The sequence below is a fragment of the Neofelis nebulosa genome, chromosome 10, assembly GCF_028018385.1.
Source record: "Neofelis nebulosa isolate mNeoNeb1 chromosome 10, mNeoNeb1.pri, whole genome shotgun sequence".
Taxonomy (NCBI): Eukaryota; Metazoa; Chordata; class Mammalia; order Carnivora; family Felidae; genus Neofelis; species Neofelis nebulosa.
In genome coordinates this window covers 101544704-101565799 of record NC_080791.1, presented here as the reverse complement: position 1 = coordinate 101565799, position 21096 = coordinate 101544704, and the positions used below count along the sequence as shown (strand labels likewise).

General features: G+C 36.7%; 2 protein-coding genes across 2 annotated transcripts; both read right to left on the bottom strand.

Annotated features, from left to right (window-relative positions):
* Positions 1-12809: 12809 nt before the first annotated feature.
* On the bottom strand, positions 12810-14045 carry LOC131488843 (olfactory receptor 8K1). Its single transcript, XM_058690690.1, has one exon. The coding sequence runs from the start codon at positions 14038-14040 to the stop codon at positions 13081-13083; it is 960 nt and encodes a 319-aa protein (XP_058546673.1). The 5' UTR covers positions 14041-14045; the 3' UTR covers positions 12810-13080.
* Positions 14046-18310: 4265 nt separating this feature from the next.
* On the bottom strand, positions 18311-19255 carry LOC131488842 (olfactory receptor 8K5). Its single transcript, XM_058690689.1, has one exon. It carries the CDS (start codon positions 19250-19252, stop codon positions 18311-18313), a length of 942 nt encoding a protein of 313 aa, XP_058546672.1. The 5' UTR covers positions 19253-19255.
* Between the last annotated feature and the right edge of the window lie 1841 nt (positions 19256-21096).

The following is a 21096-nucleotide window of genomic DNA, read 5'->3' as shown; positions in this document are numbered from 1 at the left end:
ATATAACATAACATCCACCATTTAGCAGAACTTTAAGTATTCTTGCACATAAACACACAAAATTAATAGCAATAGTAATAATAATAATAATAATAATAATAAAAGTGAGTAGGAGGAAATGTTTGGACATGATGGATATGGTTATGATATGTTGTGGTGATGGATTCACTGACGTAACTCCAGACTCATCAAATTGTACCCATCAAACATGGATAAGCTTTTTGTATGTCAACCATACCTCAATAAAGTGGTCTAAAAAAAAAGACTACAGGTCATAAATGCCTGAACTGTTAAAGCTCAAGTTGTTGACATTTTCTCTCTTACAATAGGATGGAATAGAGAACCATTCTGCAGTGAGAAAAAACGAATGAAGCAACAATATAGAAAGAATCAGAAAAAACAAGACCAGAATAACTTCTAACATTGTAGAGTATTTACTACATCATCATTCTTTTCCTGGTTTCTTTGAGCCATTTTCTTATTCAAGGGAGAGAGAGAGAGAGAGACTGTGAGTGGGGAAGAGGCAGACAGAGAGGGAGACAGAATCTGAAGCAGTTTCCAGGCTCTTAGCTGACAGCACAGAGCCTGACACGGGCATCAAATTCATGGACCACGAGATCATGATCTGAGCCAAAGTTGAATGCTCAACTGACCAAGCCACCCAGGAACCCGAGCCATCTCCTTACTTATTTATTTACCAAGTATTTGTTTATTTCCTACTTGTGCAAGAGAATGTTCAATCTCCAGATAAATTACTTGTTCCTCAGTTCATGAGACTTCTATTCCAATAATAAAGAAGACACAAAAGGCTGGTAATGGAACTTTAAAAATGAGATAATTGAAGGTTGTAATAAACACAATAAATAAATTGAATGAAAACACACATTAGGATAACCTGGGATGATTATATCACATAGGATGTTAGGAGAAGGCCTTTCTGAGAGTGACATTTGAACTGAAACCTAAAGTGTTGGAAGGAACCAACTACTTCATAGATCACAGGAAGAACATTCCAGGATTTCAGGCAGGCATGTATTTTTTGAACATACTGCACAGGAGTAGAAAAGAACTTGTCTTCTCTGTTTACAACTTGTACTACAACTTGTTCCTGTTTATTTATTTTTTATTGATTTAGGATAGAGGTTGAGAGAGAACAAGTCAGGGAGAGGTACAGAGGGAGAGAGAGAGAGAAAATCCCACGTGGGGCTTGAACCCACGTTCCGGGGATCATGACCTGAGCTAAAATCCAGAGTCATATGCTCAACAGACTGAGCCACCCAGGTGCCCCAGTATTTTGTTCATTTTTAAAATGGACCTTGAGGGCACCTGGGTGGCTCTGTTGGTAATGTGTCCAACTTTGGCTCAGGTCATGATTTCGTGGTTTGTGAGTAAGAGCCCTCCCGTCAGGCTTTGTGCTGACAGATCAGACCCTCTCTCTCTGCCCCTCCCCTGCTCATGCTATCTCTCTCTCTCTCTCTCTCTCTCTCAAAAATAAATGAACATTTAAAAAATAAAAATAAAAAATAAAAGGGAACTTGGGGCACCAGGGTGCCTTAGTAGGTCAAGCATCCAACTCTTGACTTCAGCTCAGGTCATGATCTCACAGTTCATGCACCGTTTGGAGCTATGAGCTGACAGCACAGAGCCTGCTTGGGATTCTCTCGGCCCCCTCCTTGCCCCTCCCCTCTCAATAAATAAATACACATTTAAAAAAATGAAAAAAAAACCCAAAAAGTTTTAAGGTAGGTAAATAACATGATCAACTTTACATTTAAAATGAGAACTCCTACTGACATGAAGATAATAAGTTATAGGTTTGGAAAGAGGTACACATGAATAGAAACTTAGAAGGAGAGTCAAGCATTTGTTACAAGGCTCCTGGGGATGATAATGTTGACTTGGGTTCAAGCGGAAAAGCTGGAGGTAGAGGGAAGGAGACACATTTAACAGTTGGTAGCAGAAAGAAGAAGGTACCTTCAACATAATTCATATTATGTGAGACGGATATGAGGGGATAACAGATGGGGCCAGATCAGGAAAGACTTGGCGATTTTTTTTTTTTAAGTTTTTGCTACTGGATCAATAGCCATGACGTTTTTGAATATTAGAGAATGTGGTTTAAGATGGAGTGATTACAGTGGCATTTTGAATTTTTTTTTATTGTTTATTTAATTTTGTGACAGAGAGAGACAGAGCATGAACGGGGAGGGTCAGAGAGAGAGGGAGACACAGAATCGGAAGCAGGCTCCAGGCTCTGAGCCATCAGCCCAGAGCCCGACGCGGGGCTCGAACTCACGGACCAAGAGATGGTGACCTGAGCTGAAGTCGGACGCTTAACCGACTGAGCCACCCAGGTGCCCCAACAGTGGCATTTTGAACATAGTAAACTTTAGAGGCTTATGAGACATTTAAACAATAATTTACAGAAACTAATATTTAAATCTGGAGCACATTAGTGTGGTTGGTCTTATAGATACTTAAGATAGCATTTTTTTCACCTAATTCAAGAATTTTTTTTAAAAATTGTAAAAAGCAAACAAACAAACAAACAAAAAACCCTAACTTCTAATATGTTCCTCAGTCTTCATCCTTTTCCACACAGGGACAACCCTCTGTTTCGAGATTCTAGCTTTTCTTTTATCCTCAAACATTACACTACAGAATATTGCTTCTGTGTCCCCACCTCCATGCCTCTTTATGACCTTATCTTCTTTGTTTACGACTTTTAATATTTTGTTCACAGCTTTCTGGCTCTGCATTGTCTCCCTTGGCAAACACATCAACCCTAAGCAAAAAAAAAAAAAATCTAAATTATATCAGCTCTTCCATTTCTGCTGGAATCTGATATGTTGCTCATTATATCCTTCATACTAAAGAGCAAAAATATATTTTAAAAAGCAACCATTTTAAAAGACAAACATCCTAGTCATCTTCCAATTTGCTCTTTCAAAACTCCATATGCATTGTTGGCCAATTTCTCTAAATACTTCCCCATCCTAAGCGTCTTCCTCTTCTACTTGCGTAGGTCAAGCTTTCTTTATCACTGGACTTGACTCTTGCAACTGTCTTGCTTTCCCTATCATAATTCTCTCAGGTTAGCTGGTAGAAAAATGGCAGTCGCTAAAGCTTTTTGAGTAATTAAGGTATATAATCTGAGCCTTTTTAAAAAAAATAATAATTGAAAGATGCCTCAGCTTCATTTTCAGTGCATTCCACAATCAGGGCTATACCAATTTTCTGGTCATACTATCCTATCGGATACACAGTGAACATAATTTTCATCTCCGGCTGTCTGTGTCCTCATGTTGATTCTCCTGAGATGACTCCATTCTTTGTGTGTGAGAGGTGACATGTTATCTGAAGGAAGTTTGCTCATCCTTTGTAGCAGGGAGCCCCATGTGATCAGAAAATAGAAATAAAAGTAGTGTCAAATGAAGCTAACAAACGTGAATTTTGGAGTATTTAACAATGTCATCTCTGATCATACTCTAGGCATTTTCAATCTTCTTACGAATACTAATGAGTAACGTGGAGGGTAAAAAGTTGAGCTTTCATTAACACCAATGTTTCATGGCTAATAATCATAACCTTAAAAAGTATATATGGAAATAGTTTCCATGTACTTAGAGCCTTCTTTTACTATAAAATTATGAGGCAGAATTTTTTAAAAAGTAAATTTATTTTTGAACGTCTTATTTTGCGTCATGTGAGGTAAGGGCAACCCAGCAAGTGAACATTTTCTTCCTTGTTATAGAGGTTCTGTCCTATAAAACCAGGGATCTTGGAGTTTGCGGTTTCTTAAAGTCTCACTTCTATTTATGCAGCGTCTCTCCTCAAAGACAGGTTTTTCTTTATGAGTGAGATCTTCTCAACTATAATATTGGCAGATTAGTTTTACTAGGAGATAGTATATCTGTATATTATCATATTCAGAGGGAGTTTTCTCAAGATAATTTGTGATTTTATATTCTCAAAAAGGAACGCCATTTGGAATTCTTTTTCTCACAGATTGTCAGGGGAAATATGCGTTTTCTTTTAGCTAATATGGAAGAAATAAAACTATGATATACATAAACTCAGTGAGCAAAAGTTATGGTTTCAGGAGGGATATAATTTATTTGGGTACATAAGACATAACAATACCAGCCCTGATTTGGAAACATAATAGCCGGATCATATTTAACAACATGTATTCTCCCAAAGGCTACAAATCTTGGAAACAGATTAACGTATTATCTTATTGGATTATTCATAGTGTCGAGTGCCTTTCAAAATGGAAGTGAAGGAGCTCAGTTTGAGGTAGAGTTTTGGATCTTTCAAAAGCCATTATGCAAAAATAAGACAAATATTTTCTACCCACCTCTAAAGGAGAATCTGCTTCAGGCTCTTAGTGACAGTCTCTAAATGCGGTTCAATAAAATACCTAACTCTGAAGCACGGGTGATTCTAGAATCCACAAATTGCCTTTTATATCCTTGGGGAAGATGTCACTTGGAAATAGCTCCTTAACAAGATCTCCCTGCAGGAATTCAACCAGACATCCCTTGAGTGTTGTTTGTGGCACTATGAACCTCCATTAGTGAAGTGAGTTCAGTTCCCTGATATCTAAGGGACACAGTGATTAAAGTGTATGTGTCAAAGTAACTCATGTGCATTCAGAGATTCATTATTGCAAAAATGCAATATTAAAGAGGTAGAAACCAATGGCCTAGCAGAAAAGAAGCCTCTTGGTTATATCCATAAATTTCCTGTCACCTACATATATATTTTAACCAGTAAATCTTATATACATATACTATCATAGGTGTAAAATTATACATACATATTTATGCATGCAATGAACAATAGGATTATGCAGAAAGGAAACTGTCCTGTAAGAACACACACAAAAAAACCAGATAGACATTAAATACATCAGGAAGGTTACCTGCTGGTAGTGGGAGAGGGAACTGAATAAACAAATAAGGTGAAAGATGTGGAGTTTGCTGGGGCTGCATAACAAAAAAACACAGACTGGGTGGCTTGAACAACAGAAATGCATCTTTTCAGTTGTGGAATCTAGAAGTCCAAGATCACAGGCTTGACAGGTTTGGTTTCTTCTGAGGAGTCTCTTACCTTGTAAATGGCCACCTTCTCGCTATGTCTTCACATGGTCATTGTTGGTTCTAGGTACATGTCTAGTTTCTCTCTGGGTGTCCTAGTCTCCTCTTCTTATAAGGACACCAGTCACATTGGATAGGGCCCCTATCCAAATGACTTTAACAAGCCATTTTAATCAAATTACCTCTTTAAAGATTCTACCTCCAAATACAGTTACATTGTGAAATACCAAGGGTTAAGGCTTCAACATATGATTTTGGTGCGACAATTCAGCTCATAACAAATTGGAATGAAAAATAAACTAAGGAAAGAGAAGGGCCTTTGCCTGGCCCAATGATGATACAATGTCATGAACTGAGGAATATAATTTTTCTAAACATCTTGCCTTAGGTCCAAAAACAGTTGAAAACATACATATGTTCAGTAGGAAGAAAACTTGCTTCTGGAAATCTGCTTTGCAAGATAATACAAGTTATTAAATTATATAAAAATCTTCATGAGTATATTATTAGTATGGCAAAACGGTAGAAACTAAATAGTTTGGAAACTTATTAAGTAAATTATAAACATACATAATTAATATAATTTTATATATTCTTTAAAACTTTGTATTTATTATATAGAAATTGAACAGCTACTTTATCCATTCATATCCTTGTCAGTGCCTGTTGCTTCTTGTGTCGTTAATATTGGCCATTCTGACAGGTGTGAGGTGATATTTCATTATGGTTTTGATTTGTATTTCCCTGATGATAAGTGGTATTGAGCATCTTTTCATGTGTCTGTTAACCATCTGTATGTTTTCTTTGGTAAAATATCTATTCATGTCTTCTGACCATGTCTTAACTATACTATTTATTTTTGGGGTGTTGAGTTCGACAAGTTCTTTATAGATTTTGGATACTAACCCTTTATCACATACGTCATTTGCAAATATCTTCTCCCATTCTGTAAGCTGCCTTTTAGTTTTGTTGATTGTTTCCTTCATTCTGCAGAAACTTTTAATCTTGGCAAAGTCTCAATCATTCATTTTTGCCTTGGTTTCCCTTACCTCTGAAGACATGTCTAGTAAAAAGTTGCTACAACCAATGTCAAGGAGATTGCTGCCTGTGTTTTTCTCTCTAGGATTTTTATGGTTTCTTCTCGCACATTTAGGTCTTTCATCCATTTTGAATTTGTATGTGTGTGTGTGTGTGTGTGTGTGCTATAAAAAAGCTTTATTCTTTTGCATGTTGCTGTCCAGTTTTCCCAACACTATTTGTTGAAGAGACTGTATTTTTTCCAATGGATATTCTTTCCTCTTTTGTTGAAGATTAATTGATCATATAGTTGTGGGTCCATTTCTTGGCTTTCTATTCTGTTCCATTGATCTATGTGTCTGTTTTTGTGCCAGTACCATACTGTCTTGATGTCTATAGACTTGTAATATAGCTTGAAGTCTGGAAGTCCGGAAGTATCATGTTCCAGCTTTGTTTTGCTTTTTTAAGATGGCTTTTCCTATTTGGGATCTTTTGTGGTTCTATACACATTTTAAGATTATTCTCGCTCTGTGAAAAATGCTGGTGGTTTTTGACAGGGATTGCATTAATAGTGTAGATTTCTCTGGGTAGCATAGACATTTTAACAAGAAAGAAGTTGTGATGTATATACACAATGGAATATTACTCAGCCATCCATAAGGATGAAATTTTGCCATTTGCAATGATGTGGATGGACCTAGAGTGTCTTATGCTAAGCAAAATAAATTAGTCAGAGAAAGACAAATACCATACGATTCCATTCTTATGTGGGATTTAAGACGTGAAAGAGATGAACATAGGGGGAAAAGAGAAAGAGTAGCCATAAAACAGACTCTTCACTATGGAGAACAAACAGCATTGCTAGACGGGGAGGTGGGCAAGGAGAATGGATTAAAAGAGTATTTAGGTTGGGTATTAAGGAGGGCACTTGTGATGAGCACTGGGTGTTGTATGTAAGTGATGAATCACTAAACTCTACTCCTGAAACTAATATTACACTATATGTCAACTACCTGTAATTGAAATAAAAACTTGAAAGAAATGTATAAAAACAACTTTTGTTTTCCACTTTTCTCCTTCTGTTTTTTTATTCCTGTTTTTATTTTGCTGTCTAATTTTGGACTATAGAAATATTTCTAGAGTTTTAAAAATTCCATTTATATACCTTTAATGGTGACTCTAGGGAACACAATGTACTAATTTTTCACATTTTAATTAGTGTTAATATTGTATTACTTTAAAATGTAGAAACTTTGCAACTGTATAGTCCTATTTAGTACTTCCCACTATATAAACATAAAATGTATGTACTGTTTTTGCCTTATAGTGCTCAATTGCTAAAGCAGGAAATATTCAATGCAAGATCCTTTTTGAAAATTCTTAATTTTGTTAAAGGAAGAAAGTAGAAACTAAGAAGAAATTGTGAACGAAATAATTTACGTAAAATAAGAATTAAAACTGAAAAACAAACAAACAAACCAAAAGCTTCTGAGAAACAAACTGAAAATAGTATTAAAAAGGCAATATTAAAGCAGTATAGAGGTTCCTCAAAATGTTAAAAATAAAAATATTCTACGATCCAGCAGTTCCACAATTAGGTATTTACATTATATAAAGGATACAGAAATACTAATTCAAAAGGACACATTCACACTGATGTTTATAGCAGCATGATCAACAATAGTCAAATTATGGAAAGAACCCAAATGTCCATCAACTGATGAATGGCTAAAGAAGCTATAGTGTATATATACTTATACACACACACACACACACACATATATATATATATATATATATATATATATATATATATAATGGAATATTACTTAGCCATCAAAAATAATAAAATCTTGCCATTTGCAGTGATGTGGATAGAGTTAGAGAGTATTATGCTAAGCAAAGTAAGTCAGAGAAAGACAAGTATCATATGATTTCACTCATATGTGGAATTTAAGAAATAAATGAATATGGGGGAGGGCAGAGAGAGGCAATCCAAGAAACAGACTTTTAACTTTACAGAACAAACTGATGGTTCCTGGAGGGGAGGTGGGTGAGACAGTGGTTGGAATAGGGTGGTGGGGATGAAAGAGGACACTTGTGACGAGCCCCAAGGGTTGTATGCAAGGGTTGAGTCACAATATGGCACACCTGAAACTAACATTACACCGTACGTCAACTCACTGGAATTTAAATAAAAACTTGGAAAGAAAAAGGAAAAAATGACCATATTATACCGGTTTTTTTTAAACGATGTATTTTTTAAAATTAAATAAAAATGTAAATAAGACAATATGTTTTTAAGGTATAACTTAGGGAAAATAAAATGCCGATTGTGAATGGACAGCACTTGAAAAATAACATTTCCAGTATTACTCCTGCTTCCAATTAGAGAGAGTTTCATCACCTTAAAATGTGTGTCTTTGCAGCTAATTATCCCACACTGTATCCTAAGCCACAATTACTGTGATTTCTATCACGATGGCTGAATTTTACCTGTTTCGGAACTTGATGTAAATGGAATAATGTTTATGTCTGGTTTCTTTTGCTCAACGTAATGCTATTGAAATTCATACACTCTGTTATATACATGGACATGTATTCCATGTTACTGTTGAGTTGTACTTCAGTCGATGCATATACTACAATTTATGCTTTATCTATTGATGGACAGTTGAAATATTTCCATTTTGTACTGCCATGAGTAAAGTTATCAGTATCATTAACATACACCTGTTTTGCTGGAGATCTTTTTATTCCTCTCGTGTAAGCATCTAGGAAAAGAATTCCTGGGAGTAACATGTTTAACTTTACATAAAACTGCCAGTCCGTTTTCCAAAGTGAAGTACCTTTGTACCTTCCAATCAGCAACGTATGATAATTTTGGGAGCTGAACATAGCAGCTGATATGATTCTTTGTACATGTGATTCTTTGGCAACCTAGTATTTTAAATTTTATCCACCCTAGTGGGTGACAAGTGGTAGCTCATAGTTATTTAATTTCATTTCCCTGGCGACTAAGGATGTTCAACTTTTTATATGTGTGTATTGGCCTTTTATATTTCTTCTGTGAAATGTATTTTCTAATCTTTTTCTCCAGTTTTTGCATAGTGTCTTTTGTTACTGATTTGTAGAATATATCTTGGATCCTATTAAGTTACTTTGGTTTCTTAGCTGATAATTGAACATACATGTGTACATGTTTGGGGCACTCTATTCTCTTGATTACTCCAGGTTTATAGTTGGTCTTTAAATCAATATTGTAAGTTCTTCAACTTCATTCTTTTTTAAAAATTGTTTTAGCTATTCTGGATCTTTTGTGTACTGTATTAAAAGCATACCGAAAGCCAGATACGCGGGACCTAGCTTGCATACCATGAGGTTAGGTTTAGAACATTCTGCTCTGAAAAGGATCACATTTGGTAGCAGTTATTAAATTATTTTCATATCAAAATTTGATCCCAAACTTAACATTGAGTCTTGTTAAAAGTTGTACTTTTGTCTCGACCCTATGATGTTAAGTTAAGGGATGAACTACTTGGATACTTAGGATAACATAGTAAAAGAGATCATTCTTTTTTGAGCCAACTCTCTCCAGTTTCTTGAAGCCAGAATGGCATTCTGTTCTACATGGGAAATTTTAAGTGTTTGCAAAAGCCCCTTCAAGAAACAGTATATCTTGTTTTTTTTGTTTGTTTGTTTTTTGTTTTTTTTTTAAACAGAGGTGATAGGAAAGGAATTCAAGAAATCAGTGTACAGTCCATATAGGAAATCAATCTCAAGGACTTTTAGAAATAATTGGAGCGTGAGCTTTGCAATTGAGACATTAGGGCCTTGTAACTAATTCCATTTAATCATTGATACAAATATATTCCAATTTCCAAAGTAAAAGCTTGTATGCATGAATCCATTAATTAGATATGGGGTGAAAATACAAGAAAAACTAAAGGTCCTAACTTTGGGAAAGAGTGTACAAATACCAAAGGATTTTCATATAGGTTGGTAGCATTCTGTTTTTTTTTTTTAATTAATTAATTAACTAATTTGTTTATTTACAACATGAGCAGGGAGGGGGTAGAGGGAGTGGGAGAGGAAGGATGGCAAGCAGGCTCCACACTTTCAGAGCAAAGCTCAATGTGGCGCTCAAACTCACGAACCCTGAGATCATGATCTGAACTGAAATCAAGTCAGACGTTTAACCAGCTGAACCACCCAGGCGCCCCGGTTGCATTATTTCTAAACTATTTATCATTATCATTATGATGAGAATCTGTAGGGACAATAGCCCCAACCCTAACCAATGAAGTCAGGAATATGATAAATTTCCTGGAAAAAAGAAGGTAATGTTTTAGAGCCATTCTTGATGTAGCTAGAATATCAAATAGCTCACAATATCAGCTAGTGATGATAATAATCACCTGATTATCAGCTGAAAGTAATAATCACCTATTAGTCACATGTTGCAATTTTATCATGCAATCACACAATGAAAATGATAACTCAGTAAATGTTCATATCTCTTAAAAAATAATAAAATAAAAATACTTTTGGTAAAATCACAATGCATAGGACTTTTCTTCTGTGTTTTTTTTTTATTTCAAGTTATTATGCATATTTATAAAATGTTTACCAACATATCATTAGAATGTGAAAAAACCCTGGGTGTTTGGATGGCTCAGCTGGTTAAGCATCCGACTTTGGCTCAGGTCACGATCTCGCAGTTTGTGAGTTCGAGCCCCACATGGGGTTCTGTGCTGACAGCTCAGAGCCTGCAGCTTGCCTCAGATTCTGTGTCCCCATCTGTCTCTGCCCATTCCACTCGTGTACTCTCTCAAAACTAAATAAATATTTTTTAAAAATTTAAAAAAAGAATGTGAAAAACCCTAAATATATGCTCTGAAATAAGAAGCAATAGTAATATCAAGCCCTAAGTACAAGGCTATTTTTTTAGGGATTTTTTTAAAATAATGATTAAATAAATAAAAAGCTGCAAATAATCAAATGTTCATCAACCAAGGAATGGCAAAGACAAAGTGACTGATGGGTACTTCACAGTATGCTGATATTAAAAATGCTGATATTAAAAAACAGTTATTGACCAAGAAAGATGCTGATGATGAATTGTCAAGTAAGGAAAGTAAGTTGCAGAGGTATGGTGAATTATGATTTTTTAAAATACCTTTCTATAATGGATGGTATTGGAGAAATCTATTAATATTATTTGACTTTACTTTTTGTTTTGTGGATAACAATGGAAATGAAAAAGACTGTGCAGTACAATATAAACTGTTACGCTAGAAAATAAAATGCACTCATAACAACAAATAAGCTGACGGATAAGATCCAAAGCCAACATGGTAAACAAAGTTGATATCATCAGAGAACACAACTTTGTATTCATTTTATTGTATTGAATTTATGTTTTATTTTAGTCAGTTCACTTTATTTAAAAAAATTAAAAAGTCTAGCTTTATTGAGATTACAATCGATAAAAACATTGTATAAAACTAAAGTATAAAACAATGGTTTGATATTTGTAATATATCATGGAATGATCGCTACAGTCAGGCTAATTATCATATCCATCACCTCACATAGTTATTTTTTCTATTTGTCATGAGAAAATTTGAGATCAACTCTCTTAACAAAGTAAACCACAATACATTAAAGGAGGAAAGTAAGCAAAATGCATGGATTTAGCACAAGGAAGGCATGGTTCATGTATTGATTTAATTTCCCACAATTTTAACTTTTAATACGAGGGCAGATGGAAACAAACACTAGTGAGGTAGTGTACATATTTTAAAAGTCTAAAAAATATCCATGAAATAACAAAGATAATACGAAAATGTAAGGAGTCCATCCATGCGCTGAGTGAGTGCACAATGTGAATGAAGCATCTCGTTAGCATAGTCCATGCAAAAGCATCACTGTATATACAGGCTGAGGAAGGGGACCAAATAGACAGGAATGTTTCACAGGCGCCTGGGTGGCTCAGTCAGTTAAGCATCCTACTCTTGAACTCAGCTCAGGTCATAACCTCATGGTTTATGAGTTTGAACCCTACCTGCATAAGGAACATGGAGCCTGCTTGGCTCTTTCTCCCTCTTTCTCTGCCCCAACTTCACTCATGCTCTCTCTCTCTCTCTCTCTCTCTCAAATATAAAAAATAAATAAACTTAAAAGATAGCCTTATTTATCTTTAATCTTTGCTATTACTGCTATAGATTTTTCAAAATCTTGATGTCATTTTGATAGAAGACTAAATAACTCCTTGATCTTGAGTTTGTTGTTTCTAAATCAGCTTATCAGGAGCCTATGGTAAATCAAAGTTATACAGTATGAGGACCTGTCAAGGGGGACCAAGAATCAGCCAATATTTTTCTCATGTTCTTAATGAAACAATCTTCCCAGATGACCACTGTACCCTTGAAGTAGAAAATATGAACTCAATCCAACTGGTAGTATCATTCTGAAGTGTTATGCTTTATTTCTTATTTAGCCTAGATTCTTGAAACTATTTGATCATGTTGTGTTATAATCACACATTTACTTACTTTCTTGCCTCCTGCCTAGCATACACAATCTTACCTATCATCAATACAAAATCACTATTATAAAAAACACATTAGTAATTTTCTGGTAAGTTTTATTCCATTTTGACTAAGATTTTTTTTAACCTCTACAAACCCAAGTTCAATATGATTTGCCTACAACCTCCAATATGACCTTGGACATAACTTGGAACTTAAATTATCTGGCTATAATATTAATTAATTCATTCGTTCATTTATTCAATTGGAATGGAGAAGAATACAGGAAGATATAGGAGGAGTTTTGTCCAAAAAGGAGGAACACAATCAATCAGGTAAAACATTTCTACTTTTTGATGCTATAATTTAACTGGCAGAGCATTAAACAAAGACTTTTGGACCCAGCTTAGCAACTGAACTGTATGATATTAAGTGGGAATTTTGCATCGGTTGGTTAAAATTCTCTTCAGAGCATCTTTTACTTCTTTGTTCCTTAAGCTGTAGATCAATGGATTCAGCATAGGGATCACCAAGGTGTAAAACACAGAGGCCATTTTATCAATATCAAAAGTATGGCTGGATTTGGGCTGCAGGTAAATAAACAATAATGTCCCATAGAACACGACCACCACCGTCAAGTGGGAACTACAGGTTGAGAAGGCTTTGTATCTCCCCTCGGTTGAGTTCATTCTGAGGATGGCCACAAGAATAAACATGTAGGATATGAGAACAATCAAGAGGGAAGAGAGCAGATTACAGCCTGAAAAACTTAAAATGATCAATTCTAATTCATGTGTGTCTGAACAGAGCATGGATATGAGAGGAAGGCAGTCACAGTAAAAATAACTGATAATGTTAGAGCCACAGAAGGACAATTTAAATAATTTGATTGTGAGAAAGAGCGACACAAATGTGCTGTAGAAATAAGGAATAAGGACCAGCGCCCAACGCACCTTCTCTGCCATGATGACCACGTAGAGGAGAGGTTTGCAGATGGCTACGTAGCGATCATAGGCCATTGCTGAAAGAATGAACAGTTCGGTGATGATGAAAATCTCAAAGACCGCCAGCTGGGTGGCACACCAATGGTAGGAAATTGTATTTTTGTGCACCACAAAGTTTACCATCATTTTTGGGCCGATGACAGTGGAGTAACCAAGATCAGTAATTGACAGATGTCTAAGGAAAAAGTACATGGGGGTATTTAGCTTGGAGTCCAAATGGGTCAAGATAACTATGCCCAGATTGCCTGTCACTGTGATCAAATATATGGTGAGGAAGATTGCGAGGAGAGGTGCTTGCAGCCCAGGGTTGCTGGTGATCCCCAGGAGAATAAATTCAGTCACCTCAATCACTGCAGAATGATTCTGTTTCTCCATAGGATTCATCTTGGTAACCTGTGTAAGGTACAAATCACTATGTATTATATTTGAGAGGCTATCTTTTAAAAGAATTTAAAATACTGTGCATGAGATGGAGATATACTCTCTTTACCTTGAAACATAAATGAAAACTCCTCTTCCCCTCAGGCCCAAACTACACACACCTACACTCACACTGTAGTGCAAATGCCTAACCATCAGCTTTTTTAATTGTAATGTATTATAACGTAAATCTCTGAGATTAAGCTTTTGATTGCCAAGGCAGCGGTTTCAAAAACATTGCTCTCAGATAAGCACGTTGCCAGGTACACAACTAGGGAAAGATCAGACCACCTCACTCATGAAGTCCCCCTTTTGGAAGGCCCTGGGTGACCTAGAGGGCTGACTGCTGGAGGTACCCTGCATTTCCCTTCCCAAGCTTTAATTCCTGCCTCCTAGGTTTTAAATTCACCAATGACGAGCAAACCCATGAAACTGCAAACATCCCATCCTTGACGCCAATCAAGGCAGAACTCCAAGTCCTTTCCCCGACCTCTCTGAGACCAAGAATAGCATGGGTCCCCGGGCATTCCTAATTGATAGCTTCACTTTGATAGACTGAGACCTGCACACAAACACATAGTAATGGAAACTTAATTTTTTAATGTTTATTTATTTATTTATTTAATTTTACAAATATTTTTTAATGTTTTTAATGTTTTATTAAACGCAATGTTTAATGTTTTTATTTTTGAGAGAGAGACAGACAGAGCATGAGCAGGGGAGGGGCAGAAAGAGAGGGAGACACAGAATCTGAAGCAGGCTCCAGGCTCTGAGCTGTCAGCACAGAGTCTGACCTGGGGCTCAAACTCACAAACCCTGAGATCATGACCTGAGCCGAGGTCAGATGCTCAACTGACTGAGCCACCCAGGCACCCCAATGTTTACTTATTTTTGAGAGAGGCAGACAGAGCATGAGCGGGGGAGGGGCAGAGAGAGAGAGAGAGACAGAGAGAGACCCAGAATCTGAACAGGCTGCAGGCTCTGAGGCTGTCAGCACAGAGCCTGACTTGGTGATCGAACTCAGGAAAGGTGAGCTCATGACCTGAGCTGAAGGCGGACGCTTAACCGACTGAACCACCCGGCACCCCTATATGTCTGCTTTTTAAAATTCTGAAGCCCAGAAAACAAACATGTACACCTCAACCATAAGCTTTACCTTATTGACAATGATCATATCTGTTTAAAATAACAAGACATTAAAAAACCTTTTCAAATGGTTGATGGAGTGATGCAAAAGGTGATGTTCAGGAAACCTTTGACATTAAATATAGATCTCAATATTCTCACATTACTGCTCAGTCTATTTACACTCTACAAAATCTAATGCTGTACTATATTAATTTCAGAATATTGTTATTTGTATCATGTCCACGTTTGCCACATCTGGTATTTCTGCCTGGCGAATCACTTATACTAACGATCCTCCAATCATACACTCCTTTTGCACTAAAAGGGATTTGGCCAATCTAATTATTTATGAATTCTTCATGGAGATACATCTAAAGAGGCCCAGTGGAAAGAAGAATACAAATGAATATCAAGCACTGATGGGGAACTCATTACGTGCCTGACACTTTTCTGAGCACTTTACATAGATTAACTCATATGATGCATACAGTAATTCTAGAAAATCGATGGTAGGACCGTATCCATGTGAACGTCAAGGAAATGACTTAACTAAGGTCACTCAGATAATAAGTGGTGGGGTCAAAATTTAAAAAAAAAGTTATTCTGTCTTCAGAATATATTCTCATAAACACAATAGGAGTCTTTCTCTCTATTAAGGTCACCCTGAGTCAGTAGGAAATGAATAGTTCAACAAGAGGAACATGAGGTAAATAAGGATACAGGAAGATTCTTGTTAAAACAAACGACAAAAACAGTTAAGTTATTTGACAACAAAGGTGATCTAATAGCACAGCTCAGAGTACCAGAGAATATATAATAGATCTCTCCTACACATCAATCCTATTGATGGCAGAAAAGTATATTGCAAAGGAAAAAGCAATTTTGCAGAGCATAATGCCCTTCAAGACTTTGGTGATGATCCAGTTTAAGCTGTACGTCCTGACATTTTCCAGGACCAGTGTTTTCTACTTACCTTACTGGAGAATCAGCTTTGACTTTCTATTGTTTAAATCCTCACTGGTTGCTGCAGAATGTATTTAAACATTTCCCTGCCCCCTTGAGACTCATTCTGTTAAAGTTTTAATCCGACTCCAGAATTAAAAAAAAAAAATGCATGTAATTACTTGAGTGAGAGTACCATGGGTCTCTGAAATTATTCCTAGAGTATCCCATTGAGAAAGATCAGAAGTGTCTTGTATGGGTGTCTAACTGAATAAATTATACAATATCATTAAACACTGGGAATCACAAATATGCTCAGCATTTCAGTTCATGCACATATTAGTCATATTACACACATACTCTCTCTCTCTCTCTTTCACACACACACACACACACACACACACACAACTATGCAAGGATAAATGAAAGAATGACTTCCTAGAAAAAGATAATGCGATATTGGATAGTACAGCATCCATTATCCAAAGATACTTTTACTAGATATATAATTATGGGCTAACATAAGGCAATGTTTTGTGACTTATATTGTTTCTGCCAATGTATCAGTGGTAAATCTTTTCTTTCCCTGTTCATGAAGTATCTTTCATCTCTGTTTTTAAGGATTTCTCATTATCATTGGGTTTTGGAAATTTGATTGAAATGTGGGTATACTTTCCTTTCTGTTTTACCCTGCTTAGAATATTTTTAGCTTCTTAAATCTTTGGGATTCTAGTTAATGTTTTTTAATGAATTTGGAAAAAAAACCATCTGGCCAACATCTCTTGCAATTGTTTTTTTGTTCCACATTCTCTCTTTTTTCTACTTAGACCTACATTTAAATGTATAGTATACAGCTTGTTATTGTTCTGGAGATCACTTAGACAATTTTCAAAGTGTTTATTTAATTTTTGTTTTCCCTCTGGCTTCATTTTGGGTAGCCTCTATTGTGATATGCTTAAGTGAAGTTACTTCTTTTTCAGCTGTTGTTACTTTCGTCCAATTTATGTGTGTTTGTGTGTAATATTGTATTTTAATTTATAGAAGTTCCCTTGGGTCATCTTTAAATCTTTCATTTGTGTCCTCAAAAGGTGAGTGTTTTTATTAAATTTTTCAATACATTGAGCATATGTTTTCATATGTTTAATATGTTATAAAGTCCTTGCCTGGTAATTCTATCATCACTGTCATTTTAGAACCTATTTTAATTATTTCCTGGGTAGGATCACATGTTTCTTTCTTCACATGCTTTCACTTATATCTAGTACTTGTGATTGGATGCTGAATATTGTGAATTGTCTGTTAATGAAGACTATATATTTTTTATCTTCCTAAGATAATGCTAAGTTATAAACACTGTTAAACAATGTTCATAATGGTATAAACAAGTATTACTTGGCTTTTTTTGAGATTTGTTTTCAAACTATACGAACAGGAATCTGAAGTAGTTTTTACCTCAGATCTCTACTGGATGCCTAGGTGTTAAACATGGATTCTACACTCTGGCTTTCGGAAATTTTCATGTCTTCCTGCCTTATGTGACCCTGGAATTGTTCAGCTCATAATTCCATGCTCATTCTTTTAATCACTTGTGTACTTTCACTATAAACATTCCTAAGTTAGTGTTGAGCCATAAACTCAAGAAGACCTTGTAATGTAATTACTTTAAATGTAAATAAATTCAATTCTCCAAAGGTAGGAATTGGGGGAATTGATTTTTAAGAAATCATGATCCAACTATACATTATCTGCAAAAAAATCACTTTGTTTATACTTTGTTGTGGGTTCAGAAAATACAGAGTAAATAAGATTGCAAAGATACCTACCCCTTATCCCCTTCACCCCCCCCAAAAAAAAACTTGAAAGAAACAAACACACACTTAGTTTACTGATGCAGCATTTAATAAAGTTTCCAGTGGGAATAATGTAAAGTTCTATGGGATAACTAAAATAAACTTTGAATCAAAAGCAAGGAATATTTTGGGTGAGTGCATTTAATTAAGATCCAAAATATGAACTGAATATATATAAGTATATTGGTTAAATAGAAGAGATTGATTTGTACATGATAATTAGTCTTTGTTCTGGAGTCAAAAGGAATTAGATACATTATCAAGTGACATTTGCCTTTATCATTGTTTATTAGAACATTATTCCATATTGAATATTAGATACAAAGTTTGTGCTGATTCTTAAAGACCCTGTGGAAGGCAATTTTTACCTCTTTGTTTCTTAAGCTGTAGATCAAGGGGTTTAGCATGGGGATCACTAATGTGTAAAACACAGAAGCCATTTTATCAGTATCAAAGGAGTGGGCAGATTTGGGCTGCATGTACATAAATAGTAGAGATCCATAGAACACAATCACCACTGTCAAATGAGACCCACACGTGGAGAAAGCTTTTTTCCTACCCTCTGCAGAATGCATTTGAAATATGGATATCAGAATTAGTATGTAAGACACGAGGACTACCACCAGGGAAGAGATCAAATTAAATGCTGAAAATAGTATGATCAACAATTCTATTTCTTGTGCATTTGAGCAGAGCATAAGTAACAAGGCAACATCATCACAGTAGAAATGACTGATGACATTAGAACCACAGAAGGTCAATGTAAAAATTTTAATAGTGAACATTAGAGCCTGAAAGGTACTGTAGAGGTATGGAATGCCCACTAGCATGTGACAAAGTCTCTGCGACATAATGACATTGTAGAGCAGAGGGTTACAGATGGCCAAATAGCGGTCATAGGCCATGGCCGACAAGATGAAAAATTCACTAATGATGAACATAAGGAAGAAAGCCAATTGTGTGGCACATGCATAATAAGAAATGGCATTTTGATCCACAACAAAATTTACCAGCATCTTGGGACAAATGACAGTAGAATTACCAAGATCAATGAAAGCCAGATGTTTGATAAAAAAATACATAGGTGTATGTAGGCGGGAGTCAACCTGGGTCAAGATGATCATGCCCAGGTTGCCCACCACTGTGACTGTATAGATGATGAGGAAGACCCCAAAAAGGGGAACCTGTAGCTCAGGCTGCCTTGTGACTCCCATCAGAATGAATTCCGTCGGTGATGTTAGATTCTGTTGGCCCATGTACTCCAGTTAGCTCTTCTGAGAAGACACAGAGAGGTTGCTATTAGCTTTCATGTAGTTCATTTAAATAAATTACAATATTTGTAGACACAATGTAAATATTTCTTTGTAGTGGGGATAGAAGAAGAATTTCCACGTCTTATTTTGAAACTAAAACAAATGATGGAATTATCTACTTCTCAGCGAGAGATCCACATGAAACAAATGTACTGGGATAGCCAATTAAACTTTAAATAGAGCCAACAATATTTGGAACATACCCATTGATTTTTTAAAAAGCCACACAAGATTGGCAAAGATGTTGGTGTAGGAGGATGCTGGGCTCACTGCGTCCTGCTGGTCACTTAGATTCCACCCACGTTGGCCTAGATAACCCAGAAAACCACCAGAAGACTAGCAGAACGGAATCTCTGGAGCCAAGCGTAGACAAGAGGCCTACTGAAGAGGGTAGGAAGGGCAGAAAGGTGGTGAGTGTTACACGGACTGGCGGGAGGGAGCTAGGACAGTGGAGGGGCATCCCACTGGGCAAGGCAGAGCCCCTGAAGTCTGGCTTGCAGAGAGGAGAGGCCCGATTCTGTGAGTTATGACAGCCAGTGGGACTTAACATCTGGAATGTTAAAAGTCAACAGCTCTGCTCTCAGAGAGTGGGGAGGGTGAGAGGACACCGGCAGGGAGAGTTGTTGAACCCCAGAAGGACAGAGCTCAGCAGGGGAACAAAGGCACTGGCAAGTGCCATTTCCCTCTCCCATCCCCGAGCGTAATTCTAAAGGGAACCAGTTCCCTTCACCGAACTTGCTTGCACCCTGCAAACGCCTAATGCTGTGCTTCTGTGGATCCATGCCTCCGATGGGCATGCCTTCCTCCCAGTGCTGCAGGGTCCCTCCCACAGAGGACCACCAAGGGCAAAGCTAGCTAAGCCTGCCCCACCATCCCCTGTGCAACTTGTGGATCCACCCCGTCTAATATGCCCTTGGCCAAATCCCATCTAAGCAGCACCATAAGCCTGGCAGTGTGCAAGCAGCCCAGACAAGGGCCACACCACTCCACAGTGAGTCCTGCCCCTGGGAGAGGAGAAAATAAGGTACACACCAGTCTGACAGTGGCCCCAGTGATGGGCTAGGGGCAGACATCAGGTCTGACTGCGGCCCCACTCACCAACTCAAGTTACTCCAGACAGCACAGGAGAAGTGCCCTTCAAGTTGGAGCTACCACAGGGACTACCCAAAGGACAAAATGGAAGAATTATCCTCAAAAGAAACTCCAGGAAGTAGCAACAGCTAAAAGATTGATCAAAACTGATTTAAGAAATACAACAGAACAAGAACTTAGAATAATAGTCATAAAATTAATCGCTGGGCTTGAAAAAAAGTATAGAGAACAGCAGAGAATCTATTGCTACAGAGATCAAGGGACTCAAAAATAGTCATGAGGAATTAAAAAATGCTATAAATGAGGTGCAAAATAAAATGGAGGCGGCCATAGCACGGATTGAAGAGGTAGAGGAGAGAATAGGTGAATTACAAGATAAAATTATGGAAAAAGGGGAAGCTGAGAAAAAGAGAGATAAAAAAATCCAGGAGTATGAGGGGAGAATTAGAGAACTAAGTGATGCAATCAAACGGAATAATATCCATATCATAGGAATTCCAGAAGAAGAAGAAGAGAGGGAAAGGGGCTGAAGGTGTACTTGAACAAATCATAGCTGAGAAGTTCCTGATCTGGGGAAGGAAACAGGCATTGATATCCAAGAGGGAACAGAGAACTCCCTTCAGATGTAACTTGAATTGATCTTCTGCATGACATATCAGGGTGAAACTGGCAAAATACAATGATAGAATTCTGAA

What these genes read in the sequence shown, in the direction of transcription:
- LOC131488842 (XM_058690689.1), bottom strand. Translation starts at nt 19,252, where the DNA reads ATGGGCCAACAGAATCTAACATCACCGACGGAATTCATTCTGATGGGA.
- LOC131488843 (XM_058690690.1), bottom strand. Translation starts at nt 14,040, where the DNA reads ATGAATCCTATGGAGAAACAGAATCATTCTGCAGTGATTGAGGTGACT.